This window comes from Hemicordylus capensis, chromosome 4, assembly GCF_027244095.1.
Source record: "Hemicordylus capensis ecotype Gifberg chromosome 4, rHemCap1.1.pri, whole genome shotgun sequence".
NCBI lineage: Eukaryota > Metazoa > Chordata > Lepidosauria > Squamata > Cordylidae > Hemicordylus > Hemicordylus capensis.
In genome coordinates, this window is record NC_069660.1 from 161,862,472 (window position 1) to 161,875,049 (window position 12,578).

Consider the following 12,578-nt stretch of genomic DNA (forward strand, 5'->3'; position numbering starts at 1 on the left):
GATTCCTGCCTGCAACCTTGGAGAAGCCGTGCCAGTCTGTGAATACAATACTGAGCTAGATGGACCAATGGTCTGACTCGGTATATGGCAGCTTCCTATGTTCCTAATGTGATCACTCAGCAAAATTAATTGGCAGCTTTCCCTTTCTGCATTCACCACCGTTAGAACATTTGCACCTCCCCTACAGATACAGGTACTACAGATAGACCTCGTTATCAGCGGATTCATTATCTGCACATTCACTTATCCGTGGTCGGGTAAATGACACCCAACCATGGCAAACGTGAAAAAAGCCCCACGATGTCCTCATGTATCCGCAGGTTGGAGGTGGCCGGCCTCCATTTTGTTTCTCAGAGCCACAAAATGGTTCCCACTTTAAAAATAAAATGATAAAATGGTGATTTACGGCCAATTTGGGGGCATTCTGGGGGTACAGCACGACGTGGGGGAGCAGCAAAGCATGGTAAGGTGCTTTCCCCCCATGCCCCCCCTCCCAATCTAGCTATAAATGAGCATTTTTTGACTTTGCTGCACAGTGTGGAGAAAGGAGATGGAGAACACATTTTCTCTCTTTCTCACAATATTAGGTTGGGATCACCCAATGAAACTGATTGGCAAAAGATTCAGAGAGGACAAAAGAAAGTCTTTCTTCGCATAGCACATCATTAACTTATGAAATTCACTGCCACAAGGTGTACAAATGGCCACTAGTTTAGATGGTTCTAACAGGGGATTAGCCACATTCATAGAGGAAAGGTCTATCAATAGTTGAGCATGATAGCTAAGTGGAAGTCCAGGTTTAAAGGTGGTACAGCTAAATACCAGATGCTGACAAGAAATAGCAGGAGAGGGAAGTTGCCTACAAGCTCTACTTGTGGGCCTTCCTGAAGTATGTGGCTAGCCACTGCTGGAAACAGGATGCTGGATTAGATGGACCTTTGGTCTGATCTAGCAGGGTTCATCTTATGATGACCTTACCTAGAATAAGGCTGGTCAAAAGTGACAGGAGGACAGGAGTAGCAAGGAATTTGAGTACAGGTAGTATTTCCATTTCTGTTACCAAACGTTATCTATTAGTAATCTAGCACTATACTAATCCTGTTTCTGTTATACAATCCTGGTTCTAGCAAACTACTTCTCAAGTGGTTGTTGGTTGCAACAACTGTAAGAGAAGTATGCCATACAGAAGCTCAAAGGCACATCTTCAGTTCATTCTGCTTTATTACTGTTTTTAACATTCAAGATCTCAACCCTACGATGCATTAAAATCATTAAAATGCTACCCTCATAGCATTAAAATCAGGTTCCAGGGCACAATGTCTTTTATTTAATCAATTAATTTGTTTGTTTGTTTGTTTAACAAAAAAGGAAAATTACAGAGAAGAAGATAAAAAGAAAATTACACAAATGCAGCAAATAACATCTCACATATGTCTTATACACCAACCCAGATTTCAACTTTCTGTCATATCAACACCCTATTCTATTTACTTTCATTTTGGTGTGTTCTATTGACCTCCAATTAGAAATGTCTAAGTAAAATATTTAGATATGATATCTAAATATATAATTAGGGATCATAGCTAATCAATATTAAAAACTAAAAACGATTCGCTCACGAGTTTATTTGCAGAGAAAACCAGTGTCAACGTCTACTGCTGTCTTTAAGTCCTCCTGAGGACAGACATGGGACCAGCTCCAGCTTTTGAAGGCCCTCAGACAATTTGATCTGGGAAGATCCTTTAACTATCTGGAGGTGGGAGGAAGTGAAGGCACAGCCAGTGAGGGGTGCAAATGAATGAGGAACTGTCTCAGAGACCCTTACAATAGCAGGCAGGGCTTGAAGCTCTTGTGGTCTAAGGCTTGGACAGGTTGGAGGCAGCAGGGTTGGCTCCAGCTTTTCTGGAGCGACCCAGTGCCAGAGAGCCCCTAGATGGCATCACAGGCTCTCAGTTGGTAGGTAGGTCCCTCATGGAACTGATCTCAGGAAGTTGCCCAACCATGTTAACTTCCCATGTTAACCATGGGTAATTGTCTTGCTGCCGAGTGTATTGTAAATCCTTCCTGTATGAGTAGAGCCAAAGGATGCCAATCCACTAGAGATATGCAGTTCGATTCATACACAAATCGATTTGTGCTGTATTGGGAGCAATTTGTATATTCAACCTTGAATCGAATCACCCTTTCAATAAAGAGCCTGATTCGAGGTCAAACTGAATCAGTCCCGATTTGACGTGAATTGATTCAAGTGATTTGTGTTGCAGGCGCCATTTGGGCTCAGTGTTTTTCCCTTGCTAATTGGTTTTCTGACACTGGCTTCCGATTGGCTTGAGCCCTCCTTGCCTCTTGGTTGGCTTGTTGTCATTCAAATCAAGTGCTGGCATGGGCAACCGTTTCCCATTGGCTGTGGGGAGGGAGCAGGGAAGGGTAAAGCCAAAGAAGGGATTTTCAAAATGTATTTAAGGGGTTAGGGTTAGGGCTTGGAGGCAGAGAGAGCCATTGCTTTTGTGCCTCGGGATATAAGGATCATTGAGAGACTGCAGCAGGACTGAGAGCAGAGTGGTGGTGGAGATCTGCACCTGCCTGCTCGGCTTATCTGTCTCTCTGTTATGTTTTTTCCTTTACATTTGCATTGGCAACAACAATTTTATTTTTCCCCTCCTATCTTTTTTTAAATTGTACCACCCTGACAAGCTTATTGCTTTTGGATCCCTCCCCCCCTCCAAGCTGCACCTCTTTGCTGCTGCTGCTGTCTGTGTGCCTGGAGTGGACTGAATTTCTATTTTTATTTTTTGCAGGCTGGTGTGCTGTGACTTCCGTCTGGTGCCTAGCCTGCCCAGGATCTGTCTATTTCCCTTTTTGCGGGGGGGTGGGGTGTCTTTTTTGTTTTGATTATATGGGTGGGTGGGTGTCTGAGTGGTGCCCACCTCCCCTCTCTCCAGCTGTTGAGTTCTGGTGTCTGCTCGGCCCAAGAGTGCCTCAGAGAGAAACACTAGCAGACTCCAGCTGAAGATGCTGGTGCAAGACCCCAGCCGAAGATGCTGGAAGGTGAGAGCCCCCTCCCCTGGTCAGGTTATTAGAACTTTAAGTAGTTCTTTAAATAGGGTTCTTTAAATAGGGCCTAGTTTGGAGAAGGGAGGGATTAGGTGGCAGGACTATACGACAGGAGGGGCGGGTTAGAAAGAAGCCATAGTAATCCCTTTGCCTTCCCTTCCCATAGACTTGCCCATTGTTGCTCGGTCCACTCCAAAAACAGTCTCCCCACAAACAGAACTTGTTTCTTGATTGTGTGGGGGTGTGTGTTTGATTTTTCTAGCTTTTGAGTGTGCACCACAGTGCAATAGATAGCACTGTGTGTGAGACACAGAGCATAAATTTACCACCCCCATCCCCCACATCCTCTTAAAGATGCTTCTTCTCCTCCCACCCCATCAAAATTCGCACTTAAATTAAAAACCAAAAACAAACCCTAGATGTCCAGGAGGGTGCAAAGCAGAGCCAGGACCAGAATGGCAGGCAGAGGGAGGGATGATGGTGGGTGATGGTGAGAGGGGCCTAATCCCTGAGTCGTCCCTGCTGATGCAGTTGTGTGCAGACTCTCATTTCCAGAGGAGCCTGACCCCACAGCACAGCCACCTGTGGTGGCTGAGGTAGAAGTGTGTGTGTATGTGGTGGGGGAGTCCTCTCTTGTCAGGGAAGAAGGTCTTCTTCCTGTGGCAGTGGAGGAGGAAGTGTCATCGGCTGCTAGTGCAGCCAGATTGCTCTCTCCATCCTCCCCAATCCCCATTGGCAGTGCAACCCCCTCCCCCCGGTCTGAGACTGAGGAGGAACAGGAGGAAGTCATTCTGTTTTTTCCTGGACCCTCTCAGCCCCGGATGGAGGGTGGGGCCCCCCAGAAGGAACCAGCAGCCCCAGTACCACCACAACGAAAATGGTCCCAGACCAATAGCAGCATGGTGGTGGGGCACTTTCAGCTCTGCCCTGGTGACCCACACCATGCTGTCTGCATCCTCTTCAGGACACAGGTCAGCAGGGGTAAGGACCACAAGTATATTGGGATGACGGTGATGCTTCTGTACCTACGATGGCATCACCCAGGGGTCCTTGCTCCTTCTGGCAGCAATTGGCCTGGTGTGTCCTTGACTAGCAGCAAGGCATCTGGCTCCTGCTCTCAAGCAGGGGAAGTTGCAGGCACAGTGGACAAGCAGTCTGTTCACCCAGAGCCTCATCTCATCACCTGGGCCACTGGGCAGATGATCGCTTTGGATGACCAGCCATTCCAGGTAGCGGAGAGCACCCGCTTCCACCAGCTGCTCCGATTGCTTGCCCCCGACTACAACATCCCCTCACAAACCACCTTTAGCAGGTGGGTCGTGCCGTCCCTGTACCAGGTGTGCAGGGAGGCCATGTCAGGCTCCTGCTGCGCACATCACTGCCCGACACCTGTGTGTACTTCACTGTGGATCTGTAGAACAGCCCCAGTCGGAGGCATGCTGCTTTCTGGCCCTCATGGTGCACTAGTGGTAGCAGGAGAGCGAGGGGACAGCTGCTGCTGGTAGCGTACCCAGCCCCTTCCATGCAGCAAAGCACAGGTGGGTTCTGCTGCATGAGGAGGTGCTGGACACTGACCACATGGCTGGTGAGCAGTGGTCCCTCTAATTTTTTTCATCTCTGTATGGAATGAGTTTTGTTCTGGGCAGCAGTATCAAGGCACTGTGTGTGCACATGCACTCAGAGTGGGGCCTTCCTAATTCAACCTGAGTGGGATCTAAAATTAACTGAGCAGATATCAGAAAACTTGTGAGCGCACGCATGTGCGCACGCCTTAGAGGGAGCAGTACTGGTGAGCTGTCGGTGGCCATGAATCACCAGCTGAAGGATCGGCTGTCCAGGCAGTACTGGTGAGGGAGCAGTACTGGTGAGCTGTCGGTGGCCATGAATCGCCAGCTGAAGGATCGGCTGTCCAGGCAGCCAAACCTTCGCTGAGGGTTCATGGTCACCAACAATGCCAAACAAAGCGAAGGCAGCCGAGCAGGATCAGTTTGTGTCCATCCATTGTGTGGTGCACACTCTGAACCTAGTTGTGTGAGATGCACTTGGCCTTTCTGGGGCTGTGGCCAGGTGAGACATCCCTGCTGCAGGTGCTGGGCGCCATCTTGCTGTTGCCACTGCTACTCTTGTGGAGAAGTGCTGCAAGATAGCAGCTCACTTTCACCGGAGCAGAGAGGGTAGGTGTACACTCAGGGAGTGATAGCTTGAGCTAGGCCTGCCTGAACACATGTTCTCTCAGGGTGTTCTGACCCAGTGGAACTCCACCTTTCTCTTGCTACGGCACCTGCTGGAGCAAGAGGTGGCCATCCATGCCCTGGCAAGGAGGTGTGGCTTGGAAGTGTGCAACCTGTCCAACCAGGATTGGGTGCTGCTTTCTGAGGTTGTCTGGCTTAAGGTTTTTAACTTTTATGATAAGGGCTCAGCACCATATAGATGAAAGATGCGCAATTGAGTGAGGAAGAGACTTAGAAAAAATTGTGAAAATTTATTTGGATTAGAAGGATTCTGATTGTCCTTGTGATAACAATACATGGAAAGTCACTGAAGAAAACCAAAGGATTGAAACACTTCATAAGGACTTGAACTCACCTGGTACTGCAAGATTACACAATTTCAACAGCATATGTCTGAGGGGTTTTATGATACTAGAATTAATTATCTAACCGGCATATGTCTGAGGACTTTTACTATATTATGACTTTTAAAAAAAATCTTGTTAAGTTTTAAGCATTCTTATGAGGCACTATAAATCTTTATTATTAAAATACTAGTTTATATTCTTATTTCTTGACTACATATTACTAATCTTGAGATATATTACAGTTTTCCCCCCTGGATCTTTTGCATTGCTTTTGTCCCTAAGACCTACCCAGGGGGAACAATGGGGTGATTTGATTTCCCAATTGTTCCCTATGGGTGAATCATGCAGATTTTTAAAAATGTTCGATTTGATTAATGGCTGGCTATTCCTATGAATTAATTCAAGTTTTTGTGATTCGATTCAAGGTCAAATTGAATAGCAAAGAACAAAGAGTGAAATTAAAGATGACAAGCATGCTCTTTGCCCTTTAGACCAAGAGAAGTAAGAGGGAGGGAGGTCGGTATCTGCATCTCCTGGTGACCCCCATTCCATCTGTCTGGGCTTGGCAAGAAGCCCCAGGATCACCACACTCTCACCTTCCATACTTGGCTGCTGTAGATTCGGACCACTGGCTGGAAGCAGAAATGTCCTCATCTGGAATGTGCCCACCTGACATGCCGAGTGGGTAGCGGCAGACAACTGCAAGGAGAAAGAGAGGAAGGTTTATTACTCTTATTCAGAGTTGGCTTTTGAAATTTTTAAGTCCTTTCTATAAAATTGTGATATTTGAATAATTACAGCTGTAGCTTTGAAAATCAAAACAAAGCACATGGATTTATGTTGATCATACCTATGAGCTATAATTAAAACTATTTCTATAACCTATCAATTTGTGTTTATCTTTTTGAACCTATATATAGTTAATTTCAATGTAGTGGCCATATCACATATTCCTTTATGCAGAGTTCAGGGGAATTATCCTACAAGGTGCTGAGCAGCTCCATCACACAGAGTGAAAAAAGACATAGAGGTTATTCACACAATCAAAAACTGTTCTACCCAGATTTGGGAGCTCTGTGTGCTCCCAATTTTCAGTTGTGTGGAAGCAAGGTAAGAGGAAAAGCAGAGTAGAAGTGACTGTTTAGGAGCAAAGTAGGAGGAAAAGCTACCAAGGTTTTTCTCCTACCTTGCTTCCGCACAATCACTTCTGCCCAAGTTTCCCACCTACCTTGTTTCCACACAACTGAAAATTGAGAGCACACAGAGTAGAACACAGTTTCTGAATGTGTGAATGACCTCATAGAATAAAAACAGACCTCACAGAGAGTCTTTAAACTGCAGGATAAGCAGGGCTTCACAAAAGAAATGACAGACGCACAAGGCAGCATGACTTGCTGGTTTGAGCATCTGTCATTTCCTTTGTGAAGCCCAGCTTATCCTGCAGTTCAAAGACCCTCTGTGAGGTATGCTAGCTCAGCAGTCAGATCTGTTCCTGCCTGCTGTTCTTCAGGTGGGTTGTCTGCCCTGTTGTTGTTGTTGTTGTTGTGACACCTTAATTAATTATCGCTGAAAGGACTCTGTGAACACTTACTTATTCATTTGTGCCAGATGCATATTTTCTCTGCAGCAGGCATAAAAGCAACTACAGGGTAGGGAGTACAGTGAGAGGGGAATTTCAGTGGGGAAATAGCAGGAAGTGGAAGTTTAACTGCTCCCCCATTTCTCTGCTACAAATCGTCTCCTCCTGAGGACTCCTCCTGAGTGGAGAAAGAGTGGCTGGGCTAACATGACACAGTGCTACTAGAGCGTAATGATGCACACAGGGGCCTGAAGTCCAAAATATTCTTATCCAGGAGGAATACAGCTGGTAGCAAATGAGGAGAATGTAAAATCCAAAAACTAGGCAAAGCAATAGAAGAGCCAGAGCTGCACTGCTCTCTGTACATCCTATTAACCCAGCCCCAGCTTCCCACCAACATTCTTAAGCCACGTGTTCCACCCAGGCGCGGAGGGAGGCCAGTGGCGGCCTGGGTACAGCTTGCCAACACAGTCCCCCTAGCCATGCCTCATACATCATGTCCATGTCTGACATCAGATGCAGGGTGTGTGGTTTGCAAGCAAACCACACTCAACATCTGGTGTTAGGGGTGTGGCTGGGGCGCAAGCCGCAAGGCGCAGCCCCTAAAGTGCTGTGGCCCTTGTTATTCGCACCTGTTCACACTATAGTGGCTCCGCCAGTGATTCCATCTTCCCCTTTATCACTGCATTGTGTTGTTGTTTTGTTGTTTTTTTACGGAGGGACAAAACATCTGCTGTGGACAACAAGAGTGCTACCTAATGAATCAAATGTGAGAAACTGATTCTATTAGTTAGGGGTGCAGCCCTCTCTGTGTATATATTTAACCACAGACCCATCTGAGGTGCTTTTGGGGAGGGAGAGAGAGAGAGAGAGAGAGAGAGAGAGAGAGAGAGTGCCCCAATGGAGTCATACAGCTTCTTGACCATTCACAAACAAACTGGGACACAACACGTGTCCTTTGCTCCACAGTTCAAACACAAATCAACTTGGACATACAGTACATTCATAAAGGGGAAAAATATTCCTGCTAACTTGTCCTACATCTGTACCCAATTTCAGAACTCCAGGCCAAGCCATATAAAAAGGTCCCACTTTTCCCTTGGGAAAAATCATGGGGCCCTCTAGGAGAGTGGGCACACAGACCTGGGCCCCATGTCCATGCCTAACAGTGCACCTGAGATTAGTTATAAGCATATGAAGCTGCTACTCTGTACTGAATCAAACCATTGTTCCACTAGCTCAGGATTATCTGCTTTGGCCAGCTACAGCAACTCTTCAGGCTCTTCCTCTTACTGCTTGAGCTCCATTAGCTGGACATACTGGAGAGACCAAGCCTGGGATCTTCTGTATGCAAAGCTTGAGCTCTGCCAGGGAGCAACAGGGCTCTCCCACAGTTAGCTGTGAGTTGGAGAAAACAAGACAATTGTGGAGACATGGGGTGGGGGACTGGGAGATAGTCATTAACAACCATGCCACAAATTGTGGAATATGACCATTAATTTAGAATCTTGAATCCAACAGGGATTCTGTAAGCACTTTATATTTTTTGAATCAGTTTTGTTAGAGCATAATTTAGTCAACCTGCAGTGAACCTCTATAGTTCGGTTTCTAGACTGCCAAATCTGGTTATTATCTTGCTACAGTTTAAGGCCCCTGGGAGGTATGTCATTAGAATCAGTGCAGGGCACTTTCCAAATTAGACCCTGCAATGGGGTCACGTCAGATCTCAGAAGTGTGCTTTCACTCACACTTCCTGCGTTGTGACACTGCAGTCCCTACGCAGACAGCAGGGTGCCGTTCACATTACCAATGACTTGTCTCGAATTTAATCGCTGCGGTATAGAGCTAGGATGCTGTATATCATAAGGAAGTTGCTGTTTTTTCGGGTTATTTGTTGCTGCAAGACTGCTCCCCCTGCTGTTTGCATTTTCAATGCGACTTGCCTGAATGGAGGCATTTTGCTGCTGTGTTGAGCAGCTAGTCTGCAAAGCGTCCAGGAGGAGTTTTCCTAAGTCCAGAGAGAAACCTGGAAAGGTAAACTGTGAACCAAACTGCTGCAACAGATGGTTTCTCAGTAGCAGTCTGATCCTGGCTCAGCAACAGCTGGGGCCTCAGCAAGTTCCAGACTCACTGCAGGCAAAATTCCTCTGGAGCTTTCCTTTCCAAAACAGTGGTTGCAGCCAAGCCTGGTCTTATGACACAGCTCCTTCCCAGTTTAAAGAACAGGATGCTCAGCATCCTTCCAGCTCCTGCACAGTGAGTGCATCAAACCGAGGGACAGATCATCACAACTGGCACTCCATCTTGGCAGACTCCAGAAAGCAAGGGATAAACAGCCGGAGAAACCTTCCTCCTGGATCTGATTAAATGGGCTCTAGTCGACAAAAACATATGCTAAAATAAATATGCTAGTCTTTAAGATGCCACAAGATTATTTGTTGTTTCTTTCTCTGGAAGGGATGCTTGTTTATTGTGTGTGGTGTGTGAGGAATGGAAACGTTGTCTGTAAAATATTGTCTGTAAGGCTTAACTGCTGTCTTGAGTTGTACTGATTAGGAAGAATGTCTGGCTGTCATGCCCAGGACCTGCTCCCAGAAGGAAAGTTACTTTAAAAGCTATCCAGAATCTAAGATGTCATTCACACATAGATACACTGGGTCCACCCACTCCCTGCCCCCATGGCTCTGCTCTTTTACCTTTAATGGTATCCTGACATACAGCTTTTCAGGCCTAGAAATAATGCTAGGAAACAATTCCACCTTTTTTCCTGCACCTGTTCCTGTGCAGAACTTTTTCCTAGCACTATCCCTAGGCATGAAAAGCTGTATGTCAGGATAACATTAAAGGTAAAAGAGCAGAGCCATATTATGGCAGAACCACTATCAGACAAAGTGCACCATTTTCAGGTATTAAATTTCCGTTGGGCAGGGAAATTTAAATGTGACTACTATGAATATTTATATACTTCTACTTCTTCGTTATCCGTTCAGTCGCGTCTGACTCTCGGTCACTCTATGGATCAATGCACACCATGCCATCCTATATCGTACAACTTCTTTAATTCCACCATGGTCATTCCGGTGTCATTTATATACTACAAATATGTATATAGCACTCTTCAACAAAATTCTCAAAGCGGTTTACATAGAAAAATAAATAATACATAAATAAGATAGTCCCCTGTCCCCAGAAGGGTTCATAAGAACATAAGAACAGCTTTGCTGGGTCAGGCCCAAGGTCCATCTAATCCAGCATCCTGTTTCACACAGTGGCCCACCAGATGCCACTGGAAGCCACAGGCAGGAGTTGAGGGCATGCCCTCTCTCCTGCTGTTACTCCCCTGCAACTGATACTCAGAGGCATCCTGCCTTTGAGCTGGAGGTGGCCTATAGCCCTCCGACTAGTAGCTGTTGATAGACCTCTCCTCCATGAAGTTATCCAAACCCCTCTGAAAGCCATCCAGTTTGTTAGCTGTCACCACATCTCGTGGCAGAGAATTCCACAAGTTGATTATGCGTTGTGTAAAAAAGTACTTCTGTTTGTTGGTCCTAGATTTCCTGGCAATCAATTTCATGGGATGACCCCTGGTTCTAGTGTTACGGGAGAGGGAGATTAGAAGAATTTCTCTCTATCCACTTTCTCCACACCATGCATGATTTCATAGACCTCATGTCTCCCCGCAGTCGTCTTTTTTCTAAACTAAATAGCCCCAGATGTTGTAGCCTAGCCTCATAAGAAAGGTGCTCTAGGCCCTTGATCATCTTGGTTGCCCTCTTCAGTACCTTTTCCAGTTCTACAATGTTCTTTTTTAGATGTGGTGACCAGAATTGTACGCTGCACTCCAGGTGTGGCTGCACCATAGTTTTGTATAAGGGCATTATAATATTAGCAGTTTTATTTTCAATCCCCTTCCTAATGATCCCTAGCATGGAATTGGCCTTTTTCATAATTGCCACACATTGACACTTTCAACAAGCTGTCCACCACAACCCCAAGATCCCTCTCCTGGTCAGTCACCGACCGCTCAGATCTCATCAGCGTATACTTGGTTGGGTTTTTCGTCCCAATATGCATAACTTTACACTTGCCAACACTGAACTGCATTGGCCATTTTGTCACCCACTCAACCAGTTTGGAGAGAACCTTTTGGAGCTCCTCACAATCCGCTTTGGATTTCACTACCCGAAAGAGTCTGATATCATCTGCAAATTTGGCCACCTCGCTGCTTACCCCTACTTCTAGACCATTTATGAATAAACTTAAAAGCACCAATCCCAGTACAGATCCCTGGGGGACCCTATTTCTTACTTCCCTCCATTGTGAAAACTCTCCATTTATACCTACCCTCTGTTCCCTGTCCTTCAACCAGTTAGCAATCCACACATGTACTTGTCCCCTTATCCCATGACTGCTAAGTTTCCTCAGAAGTCTTTGATGAGGAACTTTGTCAGGAGCTTTTTAGAAGTCCAGGTATACTATGTCAACTGGATCACCTTGATCCACAAACTAGCTGACACCCTCAAAGAACGCCAAAAGGTTGGTGAGGCAAGATTTACCTTTGCGGAATCCATGCTGGTTCACTCCCAGCAGGGCCTGTTCTTCTAGGTGCTTTACAATTTTATCCTTTAGGATGCTTTCCATCCATTTGCCTGGAATGGATGTTAAGCTAACTGGCCTGTAATTTCCCAGATTGCCCCTGGATCCCTTTTAGAAAATTGGTGTTACATTTACTACTTTCCTGTCCTCCCGTACAGAGCCCAATTGCAGGGATAAGTTATATATTTTAGCAAGGAGGTCGGCAATTTCACATTTGAGTTCTTTGAGGACTCTTGGGTGGATGCCATTCAGCCTGTTTCCTGCTTCTGATGTATTTAAAGAAGTTTTTGTTATTCCCCTTGATACTTTTTGCTAAAGGTTCCTCAAACTCTCTTTTCACCTCCTTTGTTGTCACCTTGCATTTGTTTGCCAGAGTTTGTGTTCCTTTCTGTTCTCTTCATTTGGACAGGCCTTCAAATTTTGGAAGGAGGTCGTCTTCCCTTTTATGGCTTCCTTGACGGTACCTGTTAGCCATGCTGGCATCCTCCTGGACTTAGTGGTACCTTTCCTCCTTTTGGGTATACGATCTAGCTGGGCGTCTAGTATTGTGGTTTTGAGTAAACTCCATGCACTCTGGAGTGAAGTGACTCTCCTGATTTCCCCTTTCAGCTTTCTTTTCACCATACTCCTCATTTTGGAGAAGTTTCCTCTTCTGAAATTCAAAATGTCTGTGTTAGACTTCCTTGGTGATTCTCTCCCCGCATGTATGCTGAATTTGATCGCACTATGGTCACTGTTCCCCAAAGGGTCGATGACACTGACATCACACAC

At 45.9% G+C, this 12,578-nt stretch overlaps 1 protein-coding gene across 2 annotated transcripts in view; it reads right to left on the reverse strand.

The window, feature by feature from the left end:
• DDR2 (discoidin domain receptor tyrosine kinase 2) overlaps nt 1–12,578 on the reverse strand; it is a 116,568-nt gene that overhangs the window by 71,661 nt on the left and 32,329 nt on the right. For both annotated transcript variants that reach the window (XM_053251152.1, XM_053251150.1), the window contains exon 3: nt 6,229–6,331. In XM_053251152.1, coding sequence (XP_053107127.1) covers nt 6,229–6,331 — 103 coding nt within the window. The remainder of the gene's footprint in view (nt 1–6,228; nt 6,332–12,578) is intronic.